General features: G+C 39.8%; 1 protein-coding gene across 3 annotated transcripts; it reads left to right on the top strand.

Moving 5' to 3' along the window:
• Positions 1 to 573: 573 nt before the first annotated feature.
• On the top strand, positions 574 to 26423 carry RCBTB1 (RCC1 and BTB domain containing protein 1). 3 transcript variants are annotated; one of them, XM_069802723.1, is made up of 12 exons: positions 575 to 748; positions 6602 to 6772; positions 8753 to 8903; positions 9389 to 9555; positions 12284 to 12442; positions 13506 to 13613; positions 14571 to 14713; positions 17695 to 17885; positions 20822 to 20948; positions 21438 to 21589; positions 22272 to 22402; positions 25532 to 26423. In XM_069802723.1, the coding sequence occupies exons 2-12, from the start codon at positions 6629 to 6631 to the stop codon at positions 25670 to 25672; spliced, it is 1614 nt and encodes a 537-aa protein (XP_069658824.1). In that variant the 5' UTR covers positions 575 to 748; positions 6602 to 6628; the 3' UTR covers positions 25673 to 26423. The 3 variants fall into 3 exon arrangements, 2 of the variants coding, with proteins under 2 accessions (XP_069658824.1, XP_069658825.1); XM_069802724.1 differs by lacking the exon at positions 575 to 748 and adding an exon at positions 6925 to 7064; XR_011327931.1 differs by lacking the exon at positions 21438 to 21589 and having other exon boundaries at positions 574 to 748.
• The last annotated feature ends 66 nt before the right edge of the window (positions 26424 to 26489 follow it).

The raw sequence follows: 26489 nt of genomic DNA, 5'->3' as shown, positions 1-26489 counted from the left end.
AAGCCTGGGCTGGCTCCAACCCCACCTCGTTTTCCTCTCGGCCTCACGCCAGTGAGGATGCCGGGCCAGAAAGGTGTCATCCTACCCCTGCCGCGGCCTCGCCCAGCGAAAACAACCCCCGGAGCTGCTCGCTGGGGCCGGGCCGCTCACGGAGGCCTCACAGGAGCCCGCGACGGGCCGGTCTGAGGGCAAGGGGGGGGGCTGCGCCAGGACAGGAGCCGCAGCGGAGGGGTGAGGAGAGGACTGTGGGCTCCCGGAGGGGAACAGACGCCGCCGCCGCCGCCCGCTTCCCCCCTCACGGCGAGACCCTGAGGCGACGGCGATGGCGGCGGCGGCGGCTCCGCTGTGGAGAGGAGAGGGCGGGGCGGGCGTCACGCGGCCACGCTGACCGCGTCCAATAGGCGGCGGGAGCCGCGGACCGCCGGGCCACGTGACGGCGCGCGGGCGAGCGGTCGAAAGCGGGAGGGCGGGAGAGAGGGAGGAGGCGGGGCTCGCCCCGCCCCTCCCGAGGCTTTGGCGTCACGTGACACGTCACTTCGCCGCCGCCGCCGTCGTTTCCCCCCCCCCCCCCGTCCCCCCGCCCCTCCTTGACCTGTGGCGGGGCGCGCGCCCAGCGGCCGTTAACGGCCGCGGTTAACGGTCGCCGTTAACGGTCGCGGCTCATCCGAGCGACTTGGAGAAGCTTTCTCTGTGAACTTCTCCCACACAGCTCTCTGGAAGGCTCTCTTCCTGCTTGGCGTAGCTCACAGTATGTTCTCACAGGGGGTTTCGGGGGGGGTTTGGTTTTTTTTTTTTCTGATTCGTGGTGTTTTAGTTCATCCTTCCCTTTGTGGTCCGCTTCCTGAAGGCTGAGATCCAGCTTACCGAAAAAGCAGGGCTCTCAGCAATTTATTCATGTTTTTCCTCACCGGGCTTCATAGAAATAGCTAGTGTTTCTTCATTTTTTTAAATACACTTCTCCTGAATTAAATATTAAATATTTACTTCTTTAAAGGAACTTTCTAATTTAGACAGTTTAAGTGATCTCTTTTGGAAAGCGCGTTGTTGTCTACTGGCAAAAGGTAAAATGGGCTTTAATAGTTTAAACTAGGGATGGGGCTATGAGAAAAAGATACTAAACATCGTAAATGGAAATGTGTTTGGAGCACGAAGTTTCTTTAGGAGAAAGAGTGTTTGGAAGATGTGAAAATTCTTCAGAGCCTTAACATGAATGTTTTCCTTTGAATGCTTATCTCTGTATACATCAGGTTGAAATACAGGTATTGCTTTAGAAGGTGTCCCGAGTGAATGGCTTCAATAAGTTGCAGTAGTGGTTCAGCTTAAAAAAACAAAAGAAAAAAAAAGGAGGCATATTGTGACTGTAATTACAGTTTTGTTATGGTGAGTGGATATCTGTTATCCTACTACAGGTTTTTTCCTATGGCTAAAACAGTCGTATGTTCATTAGTATTCATGTGCGTGGTGGTTTTTGCTTGCTTGTATCTCTTTCAGCTGGTTACTCAAAGCAAATAGGAGGTCTGGTTGTCAGTTCTTAGATCAGCAGGTTTTTCTTTCCCTGTATTGCTCATAAAAGGCATCAAAAAATAAATCGTGCAGAATTTTGAACACACAGATTTTGTCTTAGAAATCTTGCCTTATGTAAGGTCTAAGGAAAGTAAGTTAAGGCACGTGATTTCAGGGAGCGCAATACCTTTTTGTTGGCAGGGAGAAAGCCGCAATAACATCGCTTGGTTCACGCGTTTTATTAATGTCAATAGTATGCATTGTTTCCATGTCCTTTCTCCATACTGAAATATGAGATTAAAAAAACAAACATAAACTGGAGAAAACATGGGGAAGATTAGTGTTACGTCTAGGATTTGACTCTTGGTTGAGGTGTACTTAAAATTAAAAAAGGATCAAGTGTGCCAGTCATTTCGTGTTGTTCTAAAGCCAGATATCCCAGCTTTTGTGTTCTCACTGCTGTTTATAATTCCCGTAGACAATTAGGAGAAATGAAGGCCTGAGCCTGCAGTTTCTTTCAGTGCAAGAGTAAGTCTGCCCAGCTGGAATAAACTGCAACACTGGAGCCTGAGAAAAGAGTGAAACAAACAAATGTGCAATTGTGTTTAAATAGCCTTTACAAATAAGGGGATAATCTTTGAGGAGTTAACTATAGTTTTTTGTTACGCTGACAATTGGTACTGTGTACCCGGTAGGATGTTGTGTTAGGCTATTGTTCTCTCCAGCATGGATTTGTTTAGCTGAACTATAAGCTCTGTAAAACTTTATCTAAAATCATTTAACAAAACATTTTGTAAACAGTCTTTTTTTTTTTTTTTTTTTTTTTAAGGCAGGGATTCATGTTTGCCTATATATGTCACTGGGAGTCAGCCTGCACGCTTTTTCTTTAGAAAGCAAACTAGTGAGAAGCTGAATGCATAGGCAGCAGTTTAGCACAGAATTTTTGAGGGGCTTATGTCTCTGAAAGCATGTGGCTTTTTTAAATTGTGAGCAAATCTAGATTTTGGGTTTTTTCCCCTAATGTTGGTGACTGCTCCAAGTTCAATTTCTTTTTCTCACAATATGTGGCCAGTTCAGTTTCCTTCTCTACCAGTCATCCTGTCTTGCTTATTTTTAGCCTCACTGAAATTCAAACAATCATCTTTGTTTCTGTTCCTGTTTGTATACTGATATTGTTGGATAATTTCAAAGATGTCAAAGCGGTCAGAAGAGGTATCGTTGATATAAGCTCCCTCTGCTGGTTAGTTCTGCAGTAGAAATAAAGCTATATGGTATATAGTTGTTTATCACTGAATCATGCAGCAGGAATTAAAAGACAGTTAAAAGCAGTGACATACAGTGTTTCTAAAAGCAACTATCTACCAGAGCACCAAGTTTAAGCTTCTGACTTTTATACTCATAAGGCTTTTAATTGCAATTAACTTGAAATCTAGATGCTGATCTGTAAATGACAGAAACTCCTTAGAACTGCTGCTGCCATGTTGCTTACAGAATTTAAACAATAGCTTGAGAGCTAATCTATTGAGACAGCAATTTGCATACAGATTAAAATAACTTCATTACTTTGGCCTCCATCTGGTACATTTGCAACATCTGTGTTGCACTTACAAACTTCCAGTTAAGGTGCAGTCCTTGCACAGTATGTAATGGAGCGGGGTCCAGGCCTCAACGTCACTATCAGGAGAAGTAAACAATAACCTTAGCTCTCTTACTGATGCAGTACCGGAAGGGTGAGTGAAGGACACTGTGTTTCTTTGTGCCATTGCTTGCAATGACATGACCAAAGTCTCCTAGATCAGCCTTTTGTAGCAAGGATTTGCCCAGAAGAAACCCTGCACATGCCTTTCCCCCCCATATTCAGGTAAAGGCTGTGCAAGGTTGAAGTTTGAGTGTGATTGGTGTGAGAGGTCAATCACAATATTGCAGAGTATCTACCCTTTTGGAAAGTGTGCAGTATGTCTTGGAGGATGCTAAAATTAATTTGGTCTCTGTTTTGATAACAGTGAATTACTCTACTTACATCTCCATTTGCAGTACTATATATAAATATATATTCCCCAAATACTCTTTTCCCACTGTAGACTTTTTTCTTTTTTTTCCCCTCCTGTGGCAACGAGAACTTTTATTGGAAAACTAGGAAGTTGACTAAGGTTGTTAAGGCATTCATCTTGAGGGAGGAAAAAGGTGGTGCTTATGCCTAGGTTGGGCATTTATTTTCTGTGGAAAATGGAGAATAAGTAGTTAAAACAGCTTTTTATGCACAGTTAAAGCTAAGAAACAGTAGTCCATGTATAAGCCCCAGAACTTTCAAGTTTGTATGTTATTTCACTCATTTAGACATAAACTAAAATAGCTGCTGTTGCTACTGCAAAAACGTTGCAACTTAATGATGATAGGTACTCCAGCAAACAGCAGCATCTAAGGGCAATAGTTAGTATTTGTAGAGGAGGAGAATAGGGTGTGTGTTTGAGAAAGAGTATATATTATATATAAAAGGCAAGAGATGTTTTCTGTTGTTGGTTTGTTTTAAGGATTTTTGAGACCCTTCATTGGTTGCTAAACCTGGAGAGGCTTTAGGATTTATAAAGAAACTAATCTGCCAGTGGCAGATGAGTTGTCATTAAAAACCTCTTAGGGAAAACCCTTGAAATAACTTTGTAGGATTGTATTAACAGTTGAAATTGGAAATATGCAGCATTGTTTTAGAAAAAACAGTGTTACACCTGTCAAAAATTGTAAGGTTCTTCATCTGTGGGTGGAGTTCATCGCTCATGTCTTCAATCTGGAAATTCTTGCGTGCTTGAAAGCTTTTATTTTATCTGCTGGTATTAGTTTGTGTGACAAGATATCCAGTTGAGCTTTGAGGTAGGGGAAGTGCAGTGTAACTTGCATTGGTTTTGGAAGTGCTTGGAAAGGTTTTGTCAAAGAGGAGTGGTTAACTGAGTTATACAGTAGTGGAAAATAAGCCGAGTGGACGGATTGAAGACAATACAAAGATCAGACAGGGAGAGATAAAGTAGCACATTTTAAAATGGTTACCTTTAGAGTAGAAAAGGTTCTCAGGGTGCTGTAAAACTTGTTAATTTACTAGTATATGCTCCATCAAAATATCATTTTGTCTTCATGCCTTAAATTGACAGGATGCGTTGAAAAGAACTTCAGTGAAGAAAATGTTTTTCTTAATGTCCAGTTTGAGATGTTTGTGTGTTGCCAATTGTATATTATATGAGGCAAATTAAATAGGTAAACTCAGAAGGGACAACTACTTCGTTTGCTCAAAAGAACAAGTCATCGCTGTCTCCTTTTAATTGATTGATAGTGTCACACGTTAAAAGGTTTCCCAAAGTGAGATAACAAACCTTAGCAGCTAACTAGCCTCAGTTTGTAACTGGACTAGAAATTAAGAAGGCTTAAATGCATTCAAATCTGTTTAGCTGTGTAGAATGTGCTGTTGTCTTGTCATCAGGTAGACTTTGAAAAGCTGTTTTACAAATAAATTTATTATGGATGTGCCATCTGGAGACTTAAGGTGTTTTCAAGACCTGCTTCAAATGTGAAATGTAGAGTGAAGTCAGGCTCTTAGAGAGGTGCCTGTAGAGCAGAGCTGGGTTGTTGGAGCAAGATAACAGAATTTGATAAGGAGACAAGTCTGGGTTTTGTTTGTGTTTGATTTTTTTGTATGCATACTTCCATTGTGATGTCAGTGTTTCTCAAACTTTAAAAAAATAATAATAATGATAAACCCCCTCCTTCCAAAAAACATCTGCACTGAACAACCTGTGTGTTAGGATTGACTGCTGGTCTTGAGTAGCTTTCTGGAGCCCTGTCTTGGTTGTCACAGTTTTGAGAACCAGGCATCAGATGCAAAGGAAAGAGGCTCTCTTGTGCTCTCACTGTTATCCATATCTGATACCCAGGCATCATCAAGAAGAATCCTGACTTGAAGGCAACAGAAAAAAGAGTAGGGGGATGGGGTAGGACTGGAGCAAACAAATGAAAAGGAAGGAACTAAATGTTGATGAGAGGGTGACGTCTGGATAGAGACTGCATTTCTTACTCGTTGAATGATTCCTTAGCTGCTTTTTTTTTTTTCTTTTTGAAATGGTTTATTGTGATTTGTATCATGCCATTGACATTCTGTGGAGTTGTCCACCTAGGGCTTTTCAGATTTTACACACTGAGCATGGATCATAGATTGTCAGTGGCAGAATCCCTTCAGGGTATGAGTGATGTTACAATTTTTATGTGCAGGATTGAAGGCCTAGATAAGCTCTGTATGTTTGTGTTGACTGTCAGCTTTGTTCTTGAGCTGGTGCAATTGTCCTGAGGAAACTGGGAAGAAGGAGCATTGTGGAAGGATGGATTGTATACATCTGTGTTCACTGACAGATGATGTCTATACCCAGTTGTGCTTCCAGCTTTTAATGTGGTCCAGCTTGTTTCTAAGTAACAGATTATGACAATTTTACTTAATCACTTTTCTCTGATGTGTTTCACTGCTTAATTGTACAAACTCATGAGTTTATCTCATGGTTCTGGGCTCTCACAAATAGTTTTTGGCCATAATAACAGCTTTTGATTATGCAAGAGACGGCAGATTTGGGTTATATGCTCAACAGCCCCAGCTTTATTTTTATTTCCAGGTTTCACATATACATCAACAGCTTGCTTACCTGGCATATTTAAGTTCTAAGACTACAAAAAAAGTCATGAGTGAAAATTCTATAAATGGGAATTCCAACTGGAATTCCCTCTGAAAATTCCCTCAGAAATCCACTCTGCCGCCAGTGGATATTTGCTAGATCACAAGCTTTTAATAAGTTTGCTTGTAGAACAGCAGATGTTCAGTTGCACTGAATACAGTTTACTTAAATATCCTGTTAAGAAAAGGTCTGTTCTTTCAATGTCCTACCAGTGACTTGCTATTTGTTCACCTTAATACATGGAAATATAATTACATAGTTCATACAGAATAGAATGTTATACTTTCAGAGCCATAACACGTGTCTTTTTCTCTAATTTAAAGGAAATTGTCTTACTGCCTATTGATGAAAGTGCAAAATACACTTTTTAATACGCTTTTTTTTTTTTATTACAGCAATGTAATCTTACTTGTAGAAACATCATGACACACAGCAGCATCATGGTGGATGTAGGCAAGTGGCCAATATTTACCTTACTGTCACCTCAAGAAATAGCATCTATTCGTAAAGCATGTGTATTTGGTACATCAGCCAATGAAGCTATATACATAACGCACAATGATGAGGTAAGGCTGTAATAAAGTGGAACATGTACTCTATAGGTAGTTGTTTTCAGTGTCCATGGAATACTTGTAAATTAATAGCTTCTCAAAAGCATTGTGTGAAATTTGTGTATTTCAAAACAAGTTGGATGTAACTTGTAATTTTTTTTTTTTAGTTTTGTGTGGGGACCATATAGATGGAATATTTAGAAAACTTGCAAATGGCAAAGGCCAGGATGGATTACATGCACTTTTGAAGACAGTCAGAATTCAAAAGAAGTTGTGGTAGCTTGAAATTAAGTGCAAGCACTTCCAGGTATGAAGATATAAAATGAGGATATGGCTTGCTAAGTAACAATACAGCGGAAGATTATCTGTGGATTTTAATGATTCAGAAACTCAATGTGAGTTAACATTGTGCTGCTGAAAGAAAACAAGCCAGATGTTCTGGGATGAATTAATGGGAGGGTTTCTTGTAAGACTGGGTAGAGTAGGATTTCTTTTTTTCCCAAAGTCCTATCAAAGCTGCCTGTAGGATGAGCCTCCTACAGTGCAGCTGTGGCTGCTCCTTTTAAAAGAAGGTGGTGTCTTCTACTTTCACAGTTTAATACTTTTTATAGCACAGTTCTGTGGCGGGTTGGCCCTGGCTGGATTCCAGGTGCCCACCAAAGCCGTTCTATCACTCTCCCCTCCTCAGCTGGACAGGGGAGAGAAAATGTAAGAAAGGCCTTGTGGGTTGGGATAAGGACAGGAGAGATCACTCACCAATTACTGTCACGGGCAAAACAGACTCAACTTGGGGAAAATTAACTCAATTTATTACCAATCAACCAGAGTAGAGTAATGAGAAATAAAACCAAATCTCAGAACACCTTCCCTCCACCCTGCCTTCTTCCCGGGCACAACTTCATTCCTGGATTCTCTGCCTACCCCTGCCAGTGGTGCAGGGGGACGGGGAATGGGGTTTACAGTCAGTTCATCGCACACGTTATCTCTGCTGCTTCATCCTCCTCAGGGGCAGGACTCCTCACTCATCCCCTGCTCCACCGTGGGGTCCCTCCCACGGGAGGCAGTCCTCCACGAACTTCTCCAGCGTGAGTCCTTCCCACAGGCTGCAGTTCTTCATGAACTGCTCCAGCATGGGTCCCTTCCATGGCATGCAGTCCTTCAGAAGCACACTGCTCCAGCGTGGGTCCCCTGTGGGGCCACAAGTCCTGCCAGAAAAACTGCTCCGTGGGCTCCTCTCTCCATGGGTCCGCAGGTCTTGCCAGGAGCCTGCTCCAGCACGGGTTTCCCACGGGGTCACAGCCTCCTTCGGGCATCCCCCTGCTCTGGCGTGGGGTTCTCCCTGGGCTGCAGGTGGAGACCTGCTCCCCCATGGACCTCCCTGGGCTGCAGGGGGACAGCCTGCCTCACCATGGGCTGCCGGGGAATCTCTGCTGAGGTGCCTGGAGCACGTCCTCTTCTCCTTCTTCACTGACCTGGGGGTCTGCAGGGTTGTTTCTCTTACATGTTCTCACTCCTCTCTCTGGCTGCAGTTTCTATTGCACAGCAGGTTTTTTTCCCCCCTTCTTAAATCTGTTCTCCCACTGGCACTACCACCGTTGCTGATGGGCTCAGCCTTGGCTAGTGGTGGGTCCATCTTGGAGCCGGCTGGTATTGGCTCTCTCGAACACAGGGGAAACTTCCAGCAACTTCTCACAGAAGCCGCCCCTGTAACCCTCCCCGCTACCAAAACCTTGCCACACAAAGCCAATAGAAGTTCCTGCAAATGAGAAGCCTAGCATCCAGGCCTGCATGGATCTGAAGAGTTCAGGCTCATCAGTTAACTTCCAAAGTGTCCCTGTGCTGACTCTTGAGCTTGTTAACTTCCATGAGGGAAGTCTCTGGCCCTTGAGAGTCCATGGCAAAACTCTGTCCTGGCTTTATGAAGACCTGGATGTTACCACACCTGTGCATACCTGAGTATAAATCACTTGAAATGAGTATTCCTCTGTTTTTCAGGTATTTGTTTTTGGACTGAATTGCAGTAATTGTTTGGGAACTGGAGATAATCAGAGCACAATAGTACCAAAGAAATTAGAAGCCTTATGTGGAAAGAAGATTTCCAGTCTCAGTTATGGAAGCGGACCCCATGTTGTACTTTGCACTGAAGGTAGAAAATTAACATTTAGTATAGAAACATAAGTTACAGATTTTAAGTTCCACTTGCATTTAACAAGAATGGCTTAAGGTATAATTGTATTAACTTGTTGATTGGGTAATGTACACTAAGGGGTTCTCATTGGTCTTAAGTGGAACTAAATGTATTCTGTAATAGGTAAAGTAAGTTTCCATTTCCATTATGTTGCAGCTGTAGAGTTTTGCTCTATCATTTATGATATACTCAGTCTTACCTGTGCACTTTTGTGTATTTCCACAATAAATCTAGAGGTTATACTGTGATAGATATATATATATAAAATAGTTGTATACAAAGTATATAATTTTTTAGTATGTGGATGATTTGTGTAATAGTTTCGCTGTTTGTTAATGTCCATCACTTTCATGTTGGCATTTGCTAACTTCTTAGAATTCTGTCTATCTTAACTTCCTTGGAAATTTTGGTGGTTTTTCTCACAAGCTTAAATATTTTTGCAGATGGTGAAGTGTATGCTTGGGGACATAATGGTTACAGCCAACTTGGGAATGGCACAACCAATCAGGGCATTACTCCTGTTCAAGTTTGCACAAATCTGTTAATAAAGAAAGTGGTGGAAGTAGCTTGTGGTTCTCATCATTCCATGGCACTGTCGTTTGATGGGGATGTAAGTTGAAACCTGTTCAAATCTCTTAATCTCCTTGAAGTGAATAGTGCAGGTGACCTTGCAGTCTGAAGTTCTCTCTTTCTCTACAGTGTAGTTACAACATAACCTTTTCTCCTACTGCCTCAAACTAGGATGTCCTTTTCTTCAGAGCAGACTTGAAAACAACTCAAAAGAAAAAAAAAAAAAAAGCCCACCCACAAACCCCAACAAAAAAAACCCCAACCCAACCACAAAAACAGGGGAATAAAGGCTTAGTAAACTTTTGTCTTTCATTTGTTGTATGTTTCACAGGGATGAAAATGGAAAGCTGTGTCACTTAGAGGTGAAAGATTGGGTTTGTAAGGTGCAAAATGTAACATTACTGTTTGCTCACAATTCTTTAGGGGGTATATGTCGAGTTATTTGTATCCACTGGTTAGCCTTTAGTCCTTTTCTTCTACACTGGCACTACAGATTTCCACACTGGCACTGTGAAAGAATGTTGCTCTGCACACCTTTGAATACCTTTGTGTGTAGCTAATGAAAGAGCACTTGGTTTACCTCCGAGTCTGCTTTATGCTATTTGTTTACATGGCTTAAGGCTATGTGTAGTGGGAAACAAGTACAATTAGTTTCCACTTAGTCAGATTTGACCAATGTGTGTGTATCTGACTTGAGTTGCATGTTACTGCATGGAGGAAAGCCTCTTTTCAGCTCTGCTTTAACAAAAGAAGAGTTCTAATTTTAAAACCTTCCTAATGATGAAAATGGAAACTATGATTCTTTCCATCCTGGTAATCTGAGTGTCTGTGTTACGGTTCAGTATGGAGTCATAGTGCAACAGTAATACAAAGCAGCAAATCGGTATTTTGAGGGTAGGAAAGAGATTTGGGGTTAATTAAAGTGGTCTGGGTTGTATCTGAAAGGAGAGCCTGGGCTTAGGAAAGATCTTCATGCTGTCAAATTTGCCTTGGTTAAACTATAAAATTTGGTGTGCATGCAGGAAGGAGAGGGTGTTCATGTGTTAGTTAAACTAGTGGTGCCAGCTGCTGTGTGGTAGCTGCCTCTGATGGCCATGCTGTCTCTTGTAATAAATGTAACATACTTGAAATCTCAATGGAAGCGGGGAAATTTCTTTGTGTTTGCCATGGAGTTGATATTTGCAGCTTACTTGCCATTGTGGCTAGCTAATGTACTATAAATCCATCCCTAGCGTACCTTGCAGTAGCTTAGTCTGTTTGTGCTCTGAGGTTTTATCTGTACCAGAATTGATTATACTGAAAAGAGCGAAATGTGTTAAGTAGCGGTGTATTTACAGAAAGATTTGGCTGCAAAAACCCTTGTGACTTGCCTCTCTGAAATTCTAGATATATCATCGAAGTTGGAAGTATTTGTGGAAATACTTGGTATAATTCATTTGTACAGTTGGTTCAGTGCAATTTTAATGCAGTACAAATTTAAAAAATAAGTATCAGTGATAGACTTAAAGGACTGCAGACATTCATGCTTCTCTGAGAGAGGAAACTGATTAGCTCTTTGGCATTTTGATCTCCCTTCTGAGATTCTCGATCTCAATTTTTTCCTATGTTATTGAAATAAAGATATTTTATAGAGCATCTTCAAATATTCAGTAGGAATCGAAGGTCCAGCAAATACAAGTAACAAAAAGCAAAGGACTAATGCTTTCTTTTGTTCATATTAGACATGGTAAATGGGTTGTGTTGGTGGGAGGTTTTTGGTTCTTGTCTTTGGTGTTTTTTTGGGTTTGTGGTTTTTGGTTTTAGGTTTGGGGTTTTTTGGTGGCGAGGGAGGTGTTTGTTTCTAATGACTGACTTTTGGTTTGGTGTCACAGTAAACAGGCAGCTTCTGGCACCAAAGGATGTGCAGACTTGATATGAGGGTATCTGTCAGTGTGCTTTTCCTAGCTACCATGTCTGCGGCTGGCTATTTCCAAGAGGACGAACTTTTTAACTGGGTGAAGCACCAGAGAATGAACTATCAGAAATAGTTTTATGCCAAGCTATGGGTGTGTATGCATGTAATAAAAATTGAAGGAACTGAAAATATAAAGCTATAAATATTTTTTTTATAGCAAACTACTTCCCTGTCTTCTGGACTTTTAGAGGAAGGGAGCCAATATTTTTGTTTCTATTATTATTAGTTTGCCACTGGCAAACTTTGAACTGTCAGAGATGGTGCTTTTTTGTTAATGCCATTGTGTAGGAGAAGTTTGCTACTATGAAACATTGGCTGACAAATCCACCTCCTGTTAGAGGTCTTGAAAGATATAAAAGGTATGATGAGTGTCCAGCTATAACCTGGTGTAGAGTTCTATGAAGAAAACTAAATAGCTGTAAATTGGGGAGTTCAGCTTGTCTGGGAAACAAATGACGTTCTGGCTTGCATTCCTTTTTCCAACATCATGAAAGTATAAAGACAGTTCACTCACTGTGCTCTTTGTCTTATAGCCTGTCATACATTTCATATGGAAATATGTTCCTTTTGTTTCCTGTTGTAGTCGGATGCTCTGATTCTGTAGCAAGAAGCTGAAAAAAGTGCTAAGTTCATATTTGCTAGATGAGTCCTATTGCTGTTTATAATTTTCAGCTGCTGAAAATTAATTTTAAGCATTTTAGCTCATTAAATAGGACAGTTTACCCAGTCTGACTGCAGTAAGATTATCATTTACTACTATCATTACTACTGTTAAGGCTTAAACTGCAGATTTTTGTTTGTTTTTTATGGACAGCTGTATGCTTGGGGCTATAATAACTGTGGTCAAGTTGGATCTGGATCTACAGCAAATCAGCCAACTCCTCGGAGAGTTTCAAACTGTTTACAGGGTAAAATGGTGGTTGGCATCGCTTGTGGTCAGACCTCCTCCATGGCCGTAGTAAACAATGGTGAGGTAAGCAGTGCTGCGTTCTCACATTCTCTCTCTGTTACCCGAACTTACGAGGTTAATGTCAGAACATGGAGAAATGCTGACATGGAGTGCTCAAGGTGTATAGATTTGTATTCATAGAGTTATATTGATAACTTCTGAGAGGCCAGTTTAAGGAAAACTCTACGATTAAGTGGAGATGCTGTCTGTACACTAAACTTTCCTTCTTATGGCAAAGACTGTATTGGAACACAGTTCTTACTGAGTCTGCAACTGCAAGAATTTGAATAGTTGTATTAAGCACATCTGTCTTCATATTTCAATAGATTATTTAACATGTCTTAAGTAGATTTTTTGAAAGCGTGCACAGTTAAATAGTTAATCTTTCTGCAAGAATACACTGACTGATCCTGGTTCTTAAACACATTGCTTAATTGCCAGCAGCAAAACTAAACCAAGCTTTTAAACATTGCCCTAGTATTGTGCAACTGTTCCATTCTAGGTATGAACTGTAACCTCAATTTTACTACATTTGACCAAACTTGAAGCGTAGCATTTCTTTGTGACTGGAGGGATTGTAAAAGTCCCTGAGGTTGAGATGAGCTTTCATAGTACATATTTCTGTCCTGATGTGTCCATCATAACAAAACTAAAGGAAAAATTAGAGCTAAACTGGGGATTTCAGTTTAAACTAATCCAATAGCTAATTAGCTATCAGAATAACTAATTTCTTGTTTTCTTTTAAAAAAGAGAAAATAATAAGGAAAAAGAAAGGTGTAAAAAACCTAAAATGTTGATGCTATGGGAGAGATTTTGGTATATTGTAAGTTTATTGCAAAATTCCTAGTACTTTGAAGGCAAATATAATTTTGAAAGCTTATTTGAAAAGTAAATGCAGGCTTGAAAAATTGAATACAGTCAGTCATTGCAGTATATTTAATATCTTTCAGCCTTCTCTCTATTGCTGTTGAAATAGTGTACAGTTTTTTAATAAGATGTACTTTTTGACTTGTGCTTGATACTAAGTCTTAAATGTTCTATAATTCTACAGAGGAGTGGCTTAATTTTGTTTTCCTTTTGCAATCAGGTTTATGGCTGGGGTTACAATGGTAATGGTCAGCTAGGTCTTGGCAACAATGGCAATCAGCTAACGCCATGCAGAGTGGCAGCGTTACATGGTGTGTGTATACTCCAGGTATGTCTAACATGGAAATAAAAATACATTCGTGTTACTAGCATCTGCTAAAACTGTATCTTTGGAATCTTATACCTGCTTCTAGATTTCACAGTTCAAATACTGAATTTTTTTAGCTCCTATAAATTATATTAGGTTTATAAAAAGTGCAAGTAATCTGTAAAATACTTGCTTTTGTGAATGTTCTGAATGATTTAAAGTTAGCTAGTGTAACTATAAGTAAATTATGCTATGGATACAAATTGCATCTTTGTTACAAAGCTGAATGAATGAAATACACCAGACAGACAAGAAATGAGGGGGAACAAGATGTTCAAATTGGAATCTACATCAATATTATAATTAGCTCTTCAGAAGTGAGGGGAGAGGGAAAATGAGAGTTATGGGTGTGGGTTTGGTTGTTTGGTGGTTGGTTTTTGTTTGTTTTTTGGGGGTTGTTGTTTTTTGGGGGTTTGTTTGGGTTTTTTTTTTTTCCAGCTAAAGAATAAAACTAAAATTTGGGATTTCCTGGGTTTCTAGTAAGGTTCCGTGAAATTTCATGTGATAACTTGGGTTGAACGGTTTTTGGCTGTTGAACTGCAGCGCTCTCATAGTTTTTATAGTATTCAAAATATCAAGTTCTGAAAGTATCAGAGTTGTAAGATGTGATGATGAAGTTCACTGTTCTTTGTCTGAAGAGCCTGCAACTGAAAGCAAGTAAAGGCTAGGGAGACTTTGCAGGAGTGCAGTAAATTATTTAGGAGTAAACAATGAACACTAATTAAGTTGGGACTTTTCCAGTACCTACAGTTAACATATTTTGTGTTAGCTTTAAGTACTGAGGAGTAACACATTGTAGTGCTAAATGAAGAATGCCTGAGATATTTAACATCAGCTAGACTAAGGTGTAATGTGTGCGATAATTTTGTTTCTCATGTCTGTTTTGTTTAGTAGTAATGCTTTTACATTTACTTACAGATTGCCTGTGGCTATGCACACACACTAGCACTAACAGATGAGGGTTTGCTCTATGCCTGGGGAGCTAACACTTATGGGCAGCTGGGAACTGGCAATAAAAGTAACCAGCTAAGCCCGGTGCAGATCATGATGGAAAAAGAAAGGTAATCTTGCTGAAGCTGTTTCTGGATTGATAAATCTGAGCATGTGTTATGCAGCCTCTAGCACTGGAAGCATGCATGTGTAGGGCTTGGTGGATTGTTTTTCTATTGCTAATGTTAAAATTGTAGGAAAGGATGGTAACTTACTGTTTATTATAGACTGAATGCTTTTTGCTATCTGTAATGATTATTGAAAGTAAATGTACTTTGTTTACCTGATACTAAAAGATAATGAATGACTGAGTGTTAGGCTATTCTAAATATGGCTCCTTTGGTTAAAAATTTGGAGCTATGAAATCAGTAAGCCAAGCTTTTAAACTGTATTGAGACCTACATTAACAACAAAAAAAAGGCAGGGCGGGGGGTGGGGGGTGGGGGGGATGAAGCACCACCTTTGTAAGAAGTGACATGTGAGGAAAAAACAATTTTCTGAAAGGCTGACAATAGCTGACCACGTAAACAGAACTTGATTTGCAAGGTTGCTAGAGCTAAGTGCAGATAATGCCACTTTTATCAGTGGTACCAGTTAGTAGTTTGTAGTTTCTTAGTTTCCTAGAGTTGTCCACCCTCCTTTTAGCACCCTTGTCATCCTCATATTTGGGATGGCTCTTCTGCTGTTCACCTACAAACTTGGACCTCGGTCCCATTCTCAGGGCCCATGTGTATACCTATAGATTAATATACCTCTGTTTGGAAACCACTTAGTCTATAATCTCTTAACCTGTAAATCTCTTAATTTGTAATCTCCTCTTAACTAGGAAACACTTGTGGCTGGTTTTTCTCCTCCATTTCTGAACTGTCTTTGTGGGAAGTCATTCCTATTTTTTACTGTTTCTCATGCTTAACATGAAATTAGAAGCTGCACAGTACTGAGATTACTTAAGAGCTTAAAAAATGGGTGGGGGAAAGAAGGGAACCATCACAATAGAAACCACTGAGGTGAGGCTAGCTTGTCTGTGAAGGAACTGACACTAGTGAAGCAACCTGAAATATTATTTTAAAAAGCACTGGGAGAGAAATGTGTATGTTTGCAAATAGATCAACTTTGTTTTCTTAGCAATTTATTTCTTGAGTGAACTAAGGGGAACTGTCGCATTTAGAACTGTGTGAACTCAAGCATGGGATTATAATAAAACTGGCATTTGTTCAATGACTAAAGGAGGGAGAAAATATCATAGAACTTCTGCTTGGAATCTAAGGGAGAGATAAGTCACTTGAACTTACTCATCTTGCTTGACTTGGCTGTCTTGGAAACAGTGCTATAAGTGGGTGAGCTGTCATTTCTCATGAAGCATATTACTGCTGCTTCTCCCGGTCTTTTCATTTATATAACTCTTTTGTCATTTATATGTAATGCTGGTGACAGTTCCTTAGGAGGTAGCATTTGATGCCATCTTGAAGAATATTGCACATATAGCTTGTAAGGAACTTTTAGACTTTATTTTGGGCTAGATTAGAGGAACAGCTATGAGGGTCCATGGCCTGAATTTTGATGTTAAACACATGATGTAACATGTTACAGTACATGTTCTACTATAGTTCTTAAGTACAGTATAGTTACTCTAAAAATAAGAGTCTGTTCTACTAAGGAAGAAGTTTGGGGAAGGAAGTAGTTTAGATAATAGCTGTGATGGAAAGTAAGTTGTCCCTAAAACAATTACTTTAAGATGTCTCTTGGAGAGATGCTGAAAGATCTGTGTTGTATAGAGGTTCATAAGTTGATAATGGTGTAAACCAACCCATTAGTCTTTTATCTGACAGAAATTATTGATACATGTACTGAAAGTGATTGTCAATTCTGTGTTTTATCTTGAAATAATTTTTGCACTTAAAATGCGGGCTTTGTGCTAAAAAAGCTTTTTGCCTAAAAAGCTAACTCTTCATGGATGTTGTTCTGTAAAGGAACAAACTTTTTGATATGTGTATTCTTAGCTTGGAAAGACATTTATTTGTCCCAGTTGATCTGTTTCTGGCACAAAAGCATTAAATCCTTTGATGCATTTTTAGTGTGGAGAAAAAACAGGAAAGCATAGCTTTTATTTTGAACTAATGCTGGAACTTCCCCTGGTTTTTTGCTTATCATGAGAACAGAGACACTGGAAATGTCCTTGCGGTCCTTTTAATGGACATGTGATTCTTTTCAGTTCTTGTAATGTTTCAGATAGCAAGTTAGGGATTGCCTGAGCAATGAGGGAACAGAACAGATAAGTGTGCATCAGCAGCTCTGATATCTTAAGGAACTATGTGAGATGGGTGAAAATATATAGACTTTAGTTAGAAAACCGTCATAGCTCTTCAAGAATGTGGCGTTAAGTGCATGTATTCACTTCTCAAACAAGGTACTGTCCATGTTCCATGCTGAATTTCAGTGTTGAGGAAAGGAAACTAACAGCAAAATAAGAAGTCGGAAATACAGGCAGTAGGTCAGATCTCTGTTTACATACAAAAAACAGATTAAAAGGGGGGTAGAAGGGTTTCCTAATAAAGGCTTTGTTGAAAAATACATGGGAACTTAATCTCAAAACGAGAGAATTTTTACAACATTGTTTGAAAGAAGTTCTGAAAAATGTTCTGCAAAAATCTTAGTAGTATAACTTTCCTGCCTGTTCCCTAACTGGAAGTTTTATAAGCTCCATAAGCATTTCTTCTTGAGAATAAGTGTCTGATGTGCATTGGTTTTAAAGGGGAAAACCAAAACTTTGTTATTCTTTATCCCTTTCCCATGATTATGGAAGAAAAAGAGGAATGTCAACTGATGAGAATGACATAATGAAAGCAATATCTGACTACAATTAAATCTACAAGCAATCGGAAAATGTCATTGCAGTTTTTCAACATCCATTCAAAGAATATCACATTCATGCAGAACAAAGAAAGAAGTACAGGAGTGTAGATGCATAGTTTGGTTGGCTGTTATTTTGGTGAGGCATTTGTCACTTGTTTCTGTACCTGTAAGTATCTCACACGGTTTCTTCTGTTCTCAGGGTTGTGGAGATCGCAGCCTGCCACTCTGCTCACACGTCGGCTGCCAAGACCCAGAGCGGCCAGGTGTACATGTGGGGCCAATGCCGGGGGCAGTCGGTGATCTTTCCCCACCTCACTCACTTTGCCTGCACTGACGATGTGTTTGCTTGCTTTGCTACCCCTGCTGTTATGTGGCGTCTTCTATCAGTAGGTGAGAACAAGCTGTGATACGGCAGCCAGTGCTATATTCTCTGTGTATGTTTGTAGCGATTAGTACAGGATACCATTTCTGTGGCAGGATGGTTCCTGCTTCAAGGAGAACCAGCAATTAAAACTACCTCATTTAGCTAGGATTTTTTTTCTTCTGAAGAAAACAGTCTATTTCAGCAGCTAAGGATCTAGAATAGGGTTAACAAGATTGTTTGTGTGCAAGTATACATCTGGAGAAAACCCTGTTTTACCATTGTATTGTGAATATTGTGTATTTCCTACATTTGTATTGTTTGAGCTCCAGCTCAGGACTGAGGACGACTCCTGGATCATTAAACATAACTTTTTTCTCTTAAAACTATTCCTACTTGGAAGACTGCTCCTGACTCTTGTTACTTTGCTATCTAACAACTTTGAATTATAAATGTTATCTCTACTTTTCCCTCCTTAGTATTTACCCTTCCAATATGAACATGAAGGAGTGAATCTCTCTCCTATGTTTCACCTTAGGAAAGTAAAGTAACAGAATTCCAAATTTTCATTTTGTAAGATGATTTCTCTCAACTTGATTTAGTTTGACTTTCCCCAAAGACAGGCATACCTGTAAATAATAGTCCCTGTAAAACAAGACCCTACTATAATTGTTTTCTCTGTTGAAACTCTCATCTTATGTTGCCTTGGATTACACTTTGGGATGCAGTCTCTGTGACCAGCAAGTAAGCCCAAGCCTTTCTTCTTGATTATCTTTGATTTACATCCTGCTAATTCTTATTTGACCCCAAATATGCTACAAAGTGCTTAGCCTGCACTTTCTTGAAAACATGAAGGTGTTTTCATGTTCAAAACATGAAGATGTTTTCATCTTGGATCTGCTGTTTCAGTTTGCAAGATCATTTAGGAAATCTGATCTGTTTTCATATTGACAACAGATCCTAATTTTGTTAGTCCCTGTACAAAATTGGTTTTATGGAGGGATCACATCCTAAGTAACCTTTCTCCAGACTCAGACTTTATCTTTGCATGTGGCTTGTCCTAACCCAGCTTCTCCATCTTAACTTCTCATTTAGCATGTTATCACATTTAAAGAGGTCCAGATAACAGCATCTTGTCTATAGAGGAAAACTGCAGAGATTTACTAAAGAGAGAGAAGATTAACTTAGAGTGATCTGCTTCTGAGTAAATCCAAGTCTTGTTTTATCCCACTTCTCACTTTCTCCATTCTCTAATCCTCTGTGATATGTGTTAGTCTTGCCCTCTGTAGAGGTCTGATGGTTGTCCAGGTCTGTTGCCTTTTGCTAATAGTGAAGGCTGTTTAAATGACATCTCCCCAGTTTCAGTACCTTTCAAGTTCTTGATTTTTATGGAGTATTCCCAGACTGAGTATAACAAGGTATTTGACTTTTGAACCTGCATTTTAATCCCTCTTAGCCTTTGGGAGTTCTTCCCCTCTTATTCAGATAATCCTGCTTACTGAATATTTAAATCAAAAGCATTCATTCTGGAGGCATTTTTAGTCTCCATCTTCCATACGTGTTTTTTCCTTCTCTACCTTTTTCATTCATATAGGTTAAGAAAAACCTTTTTTCTTCTTAGGCTTTTTTTTGTTTGTTGTTTTTTTTTCTTAGCGAGAGCTAACTCTGCATAAAGGTTATTGTTCTACTTCCAGTTATGATGGCTCTGCCAAAAAAATGAATCATTCACTCAGGATTGGCTGTGGTAAAGTACAAATCTGCAGCCTTTTTTGAGGAACGAACTTAAGGTATTTGGAGTGAAAGTTGATCTACTGCATAGCTTAAGCTAAGCTGATGACCTAGAAAAAAAATCACATGAGCAAATGGAGGGGGATTGGAGCACGGTTTAGTTAGCCCCGACGAGATGCAGGTTCTGTGGATGATCCATGTAAATCGGAGGATTGTACGGTCTTTTGTGGCACAAACGTGACTCGTCTGTAATAGCAGTATTTCTTTTTAAATACCAACTAATTTAGCTGTCCCTAATGGTAAAGGGTAATTTATGGATTGGATATGGATGAACAATGTGCAGTCCTGTGGGACAAGGGAGACAGACCACATCCCATTATAGTGGAAATCCACTTTTTTTTCTTTTCCATACTTAGCTTCTTAGAAGCCATGTGTTTTGAAACACTTTGAAAAACTTTTAAGATGCATCAACAGAAACTTCAAATAGTGTGTTAAATTAGGTTTTCTAATCCGCTTCCAAAATTGCTGAAGTCCTGTGTCCTTGGTTGTACCAAGAACATAGTATCTACCATCTCTCTTCTTCAACAGCACTGCTGTTGGATTTTGTGTTGTGATAACTGAGTATAACGGTGTCAGTGATAGCTTGTGTTAGTGAGCCCTGGCAAAGACCGTAACGGACAACCTGCAGGCTATATCCAATCTGCCAGCACAAAAAAGGGGGCAACTGGTGACACGTTTCCTTACTCTTTAGGCTCAGGTCACACTACGGCTGAAGTACTGTCCACCGTGTCTCAAGTCAGTCGCAAGTGATGCTGTAGGCTCCCATTACCAGCAGTCTGCAGGTTACCTGCAGAGACTAGTTTGCAGGTGGCAGAGCTGAGCTGACCCAGCACTAGGACTGAGCTGCTAGAGGCTGGTGATTTCATGGGTGGAGAATGAGAGGAACTTCTCCAGGTACTTGCCTTGGTGCTGTGCGACCTCTGTGCAATGAGCTGGAATGGGAACTGCTGACCAGTGCTGCCTGTAGCTGCTGTGAAGCAGTCCTTGCCAACAGGAAATGGTATTGGATTAATTCATTCCTCCCATTTCACCGCTTAAGCCAATGGAGCCCTGGTACTGACCTATTTTCCTTGATACGCTCTTAGTTGAGCTGCTAGCTTTAGTTAGCAATGTGTGTGTGTTCTGTTTAAGATGCTTAACATGTTTTGGTTTGTTTGTTTTAAAATTGTTTCTGTAGAGCATGAAGACTTTTTAACAGTAGCAGAGTCTCTGAAGAAAGAGTTTGACAGCCCAGAAACCTCAGACCTAAAGTTCCGTGTGGATGGAAAGTACATCCATGTCCACAAAGCTGTTCTGAAAATCAGGTAGTGGTCATGTTTCACACCTCTTGTTTATACAGAATAACCTCTTGGTATCGCATCTTAAGGGGGGACACAAAAAGTAAAGGGTAGGCAGGGACCACCAAACCTGTAATATATAGCATCTATGTACCCATAATCACTTTAAATGAAGTGATTGTAAAAGGAGTTGAATCAAAACTCTGTCTTAAATGGTCCATATTAAATTTTCACTAAGCCCATTTGTTGTTTGCAGGCTGATAAATTCTGTTAAGTTGGTCTGTTTGCAATGTATACATAGACATTTCTGTAACATAGATCAAATAAGGGTTTTATCTTGATGCATAACAGTGGCCACTGTCTTAGGAACCAAAATGTGGACCACCAGCTGTGATGGGGTATAGTAAAATATTTGTGAATACTGCAGAGTGCCCCAAATATGTTTTTCAGGGGGACTGTAATGTAATGTTCATGTGTTCATATAATAGTGTTCCAGATGATGTCTTTGTCTCTTAGGTGTGAACACTTCAGAACCATGTTCCAGTCATACTGGAATGAGGATATGAAGGAAGTGATAGAAATAGACCAGTTTTCTTATCCTGTGTATCGTGCCTTTCTTGAGTACTTGTATACAGACAGTGTTGACCTTCCGCCTGAAGATGCAATAGGTATTGCTTATGGTCCAATTACGTTAGAAGGCAGCATCCAGAAAAACTGAGACAGGAGATGCAGAATAAATGTATTGATATAGGCTTCTAGTCTCACCTGTAATAGATTTTGCTGGTGATTAATTAAGCTGTCTTTAAAATACTGTTGTAGCAAACCTACTACAGCAGAAGTGGTGCATATTTAGAAATTAACTATGAGCAGGTTTTTTTAAGGTTGGGAGAAAAACTATTTCTCTGGGTTAAAATACTTGCATATTTTACTAAATTGAGTCAATTATTGTTCAGGATAATATTAAAGAATCTCAGTAGATCTAATAGGGGAAACTTGGACAGCAGATCAAAGAGCAAGCTGTAATTCAAGCACAGATTTTTTTTAACGGTAGCTTTTTGCTCGTGTTCTGGTGGTGCCTGTTTCGTGACAGTTCCACTCGCAAGCAGTTAGGTATGCAGATCAGTGGAACAGCTTGTGTATTTACAGAGATTAACAGGATTGCGGTATGAGGTAAAAGGCCTTTCTTCCTGTGTAATGATAAAATACATTTTTTTTAATAGTGACCTACTTGCAAAAAGCATGATATAGGCATAGAGAATACAGATGCAATCTGTACCACAGGAGCATAAACTCTTGTTGAAAGAGCAGAGATCGTCATAATTGACTAATACAATGGTGTTTTAATTGCAGGGCTTTTGGATTTGGCTACTTCATACTGTGAAAATAGGCTGAAAAAACTGTGTCAACACATTATCAAGAGAGGAATTACTGTGGAAAATGCATTTTCATTGCTCTCTGCTGCTGTCAGATATGATGCGGAGGTAAACTTCTAAACTTCAATCTCTTAAATAGGTGGCTGCTTTCTGACTTAAACTATGGAGAAAAGCAGCCAGTTATATATTCATATAAGTGCTCTCTCACTTACTATCAGATAATACTATTTGCCATTTTCAGAATTTGAGAATGTTGGACTTATAAAAACTGTATTTGCCATGAGAGATGTATCTTTTTTTCCTTTTTTTTTTTTTTCCCCTGTAAACCAGTACTGGAAAGGTGAACTAGTACACATATCTAAAGATGGCTTAAGTCCCAGGCTGAGACTCGGTATCTGTAAATGTTTGCATTGCTTAATTTCATGGTCAAAGGTTATGGTGTTTTGCCAAGCTTCATGAATTACTATTTCTGTGGGGGAAAAGAAAACCCTGTAACAAAAAATTTCTGAGGATGAAAACACTAACTCTGAAACAAGGAAAGGGTTTAAATACAAAGCAAAACCCATAACATAATGAAAAGCAGTTTTGTAAGCCTTAAGTTACTTATTTGTAAGGTGGTGTGTTGTGTGTGATGTCATATGGTGGTAGGTTTGGGGATTGAGTGCATTTGAGGGTTTTTTTGGTTGTTGGGGTGTTTTTTTGTTGGGCTTTTGTTTGTTTTGTTCAGCTACAAGTACGCTTTCAGTCTTCACAGTACGCTAATGAAGCAGCAGGATAAGAACTGCTTTATGGGCTTAATAGTTGTTGAAGACTGAGAAACGGTGTGTGGAAAGGGGGGAAGGCTAGCGCAGCTTCCCTACTGCATGATGTCCGACTTCACTACTAGATCACTAACGTGCTGCTTCGTGAAGTAATCAGGAAGTGTTCTGGGCTTGCTTTGGCTCTGTGTTCAGCATAGTATCTGTGCATCGTGTTTGCAACTTCAATTGGTTGGTTTTTAACTTGCTTTTTAACTTATGCTTATAAAGTGGTTTTGGTACTCAGTACATCAGCTCATTTGCTTTTTCTTATACTTGATATCCAGCGATTGGCGTGCAGATGCCCTAACTTATTTCAGAGCCTTGTAGTGTGTTGCTTGTTTGACACACTTTACCCAGAGGGCTGTGTTAGTGTCTGAATTGTGGCTTCAGCTCTACTGTGAATAATGATTTCTTTGGTGGGAGTTCATGGAAAATAGGAAGATTTCCATATTGTAGCCTTAAAAGATTGTTTGCAGGATGGGTCTTCAGTGTGTGATTGATTCTGCTTGTAAAGGGTAGAAGAAATCCACTTGGCTGTGCCTTACTAGCTAAACAAAGTTAGAACCGTAGGCTTAAATGCTACATCAGGGAGAGAATGGGTGATGCTGAGGGGTTGGGTTTTAGTAAAAAGTGGTTTTTACATGCAGTAATGCTAGATGGGGGCTTGAAATTCCTTGGGTGGTGTAGTTCATTCAAGGGACCGTGTGTCTAGAAGACAACAGTTAAAAGAAGCTGCTTTACTAACTTAAAATACCTCCATGACGTGAAACTCTCCTATACTTCCTTTTGGTGACTGACTGAATTGAAGTGGCTAGAACTAGGTCAAGTCTGGCTTCTTACTGTAGCTTTTAAAATAATCATGGGATGTACCTTGTGCCTTTATTCACTTAAGTCTATATTAAGTACAGTTTGCTGGGAGTGCATCTGTCTGCAAATGAAATTCAGCCTTTTTTTATACAGAACTTGAAATTTTCCGAAGTTACTTACTAATACTACAATATTTCTGTTTATTGTATGCTTCTGTTGCATTGACTTGGAATATGGATTTTTTTTTTAATAAACAGTGCAAAATATTGTCATGTGTATGATGTAATTTTGTTTAAAATGCTAGTTCATTCTGTTACTTAAAAAAAAAAAAGAAAACCATCAGTGTTCAGTTCTAATAAGCTTGTCTTTTTCTGTTGCACAGATGCCACACAAGTCAAGATCTACAGCTTCAGAATGCCTGGTTTTAGGCCAGGATATATTTTTATATTATTGTTGTGTCAAGAATTCTCACTGGCACACAGTTGCTCTAGCTTTCAGTATTGACCTTAAGTGAAAACATGAATATTAATCAGTCTTTCATACCTCACGTGGCTTAAAGAGCTCTGCAAATTTGTTACGCCTTGCTGCAGCGCCCAGCCTGCTGAGCAGCTAAGGAAGGGTGTGTTCTCACGTGTGAAGTACTAGTTCTACAAACTTAATACATAAGGAAATTAGAACAGGATGGGGAGTTGCTGTTCTGTAAGGGCTGCAGCATCTTCCTTATAGCAGTGTAGATCTGCACCACAAAGAGTAGATTTCCTCCTCAAAAGAGGAGTTGGAAACAAATCTGAGTGGGAAGCATTCTGCGGCCAACCTTATATTGACAAGGACTGCGTCTTGGGGTTTTTTTAGACATTCTTTCTCTCTGACATCCTGCGGGTGCAGGGATGGTTGTGAGGCTTTTCTAGTTGTTAGATGGAAGGCACTTCCAAGTAGACTCAAATATCCAGAGTCCACTTTCTGCAAGAATTGCTATGCTGTATTGTGCCACAGTACTTTGGTTGAATCATTTTTGGGACATCTGTGAAATACTTTGTCACCTGAGTCTGTCCCCAATGCACGGAAAGGCCGCCTGCCTGAACTGGGCTTTAAAACTCTCCAGTTAGTACACGCTTGCGTTGAGCCTGGTGTGTCACTTCACGGCTTCAGTTAAGCCCTTAACTAAGCAGGAAGTCAAGCAACCTTATGTATGGATTTGAGTTTGTTATGGAACAAAGGAGCTGAATTTTCTTAATCCACAGTCTTGATTATATATCATTACCCCAAGATCTCCTGTTTGTATTGGGTTTTAATAGCTGTCAGTGAATGCAGCCAAAACTCTTTGAGTGGGAGAAGTTTTAACAGCCGATTTTTGTGACTGCAGCTATATAGTGAGAACCAAATTACGGTTACTTTTCCCCTTGTAACTGTCACATGGGTAGAATTACTACTTTCTGCTGCATTGGCGTAGTGACTGTGTGGGGGAAAAACATTGAGAGCCACTGGGTTAATGCGTTTGTCTAATTCTCTGCAAAAATAAAGCATATACAGGCATTTGTGCCTGAATGTAAATTTCAAGTAATGGAAGTAAAGATAATAAGATCTTTTTCTTTTTTTTTTCTTTTTTTTTTTTTTTTTCTTTTCTGTTTAGGACTTAGAGGAATTCTGCTTTAAGTTTTGTGTCAATCATTTGACGGAAGTGACACAAACTACAGCATTTTGGCAAATGGATGGTCCCCTGCTAAAGGAATTCATTGCTAAAGCCAGTAAATGTGGAGCCTTTAAGAACTGAAATGAGGCTGTAAGTTCTGGGTGTTGGTAGGGGTTTTTGCAGTTACAATGGGATGTCATAACTGTACGGGTAAAAGCAAGTGTCACCTGGTCTCTTGTACCAGAAGATGTGAAAGGCCACAGTGAAAACAAATGCTTTCTGTGCTGAAGAGTGAACTGTTGTGAAAATGTCAAGCAAAATATCCACATGCATTTAGCAAACCGGGCTGGTGGAACCAGCTCGAGATTTGAGGTGGAGAGAGGAAACCCTGCAACTGCCTGTTAGTATTTTCAATTTACTTTTGGGGTTGGAGCGTAGTCTGACCTGAGCCACTGAATGACATTGCATCATTAATGCCCTGGGATTATAGAGAAGCAAATGGCATGGGTATCTGTTACTGCGTGCGCAGGGCTGTGAGTGAGTTTGCCATTTGCTGTGTGTAATTAACCAGTGTATCCAGTGCTTAGAAAAGCATGCAGAAATCATATATCCTCAAAGCCTACGCAAGTAGCTTTGAAGAAAGGGGTAACGAGCCAATCTAATCAGATGTAAATCTATATCTTTGGGTATGTAACCTTAATGTCAGTTGTAATGTGTACTTTGTGTAATCTGTTCAAGCAATATTTATAATGGTTAATGGAAAAAATTCCCTCTGGTGGCTTCAGATTACAGTGGTTCCCTTGGTGGGGGGCACACACTGTTCTGAAAGTGGGGGTCTTACATTTAAGTGTTGTATAAATCTAAATGACATGTAATAAAATTCACTTTTTTTTGTACCTGTTTGCTAGCAAACTTCTTTGGCCTTTGAAGAAAACTGCAAGCTTTTTGTGTTACATCC

The sequence above is a fragment of the Haliaeetus albicilla genome, chromosome 15 (assembly GCF_947461875.1).
Source record: "Haliaeetus albicilla chromosome 15, bHalAlb1.1, whole genome shotgun sequence".
NCBI lineage: Eukaryota > Metazoa > Chordata > Aves > Accipitriformes > Accipitridae > Haliaeetus > Haliaeetus albicilla.
The sequence above is the reverse complement of the archived record's forward strand: the minus strand, read 5'-3'. Positions and strand labels throughout refer to the sequence as shown.

Excerpts from the sequence above, each read along its gene's own strand:
- RCBTB1 (XM_069802723.1), top strand. The coding sequence starts at position 6,629 with ATGACACACAGCAGCATCATGGTGGATGTAGGCAAGTGGCCAATATTT. Across the intron at positions 8,904-9,388 it reads TGTTGTACTTTGCACTGAAG|ATGGTGAAGTGTATGCTTGG; the intron begins GTAGAAAATTAA and ends ATATTTTTGCAG. Across the intron at positions 13,614-14,570 it reads ATGGTGTGTGTATACTCCAG|ATTGCCTGTGGCTATGCACA; the intron begins GTATGTCTAACA and ends ATTTACTTACAG.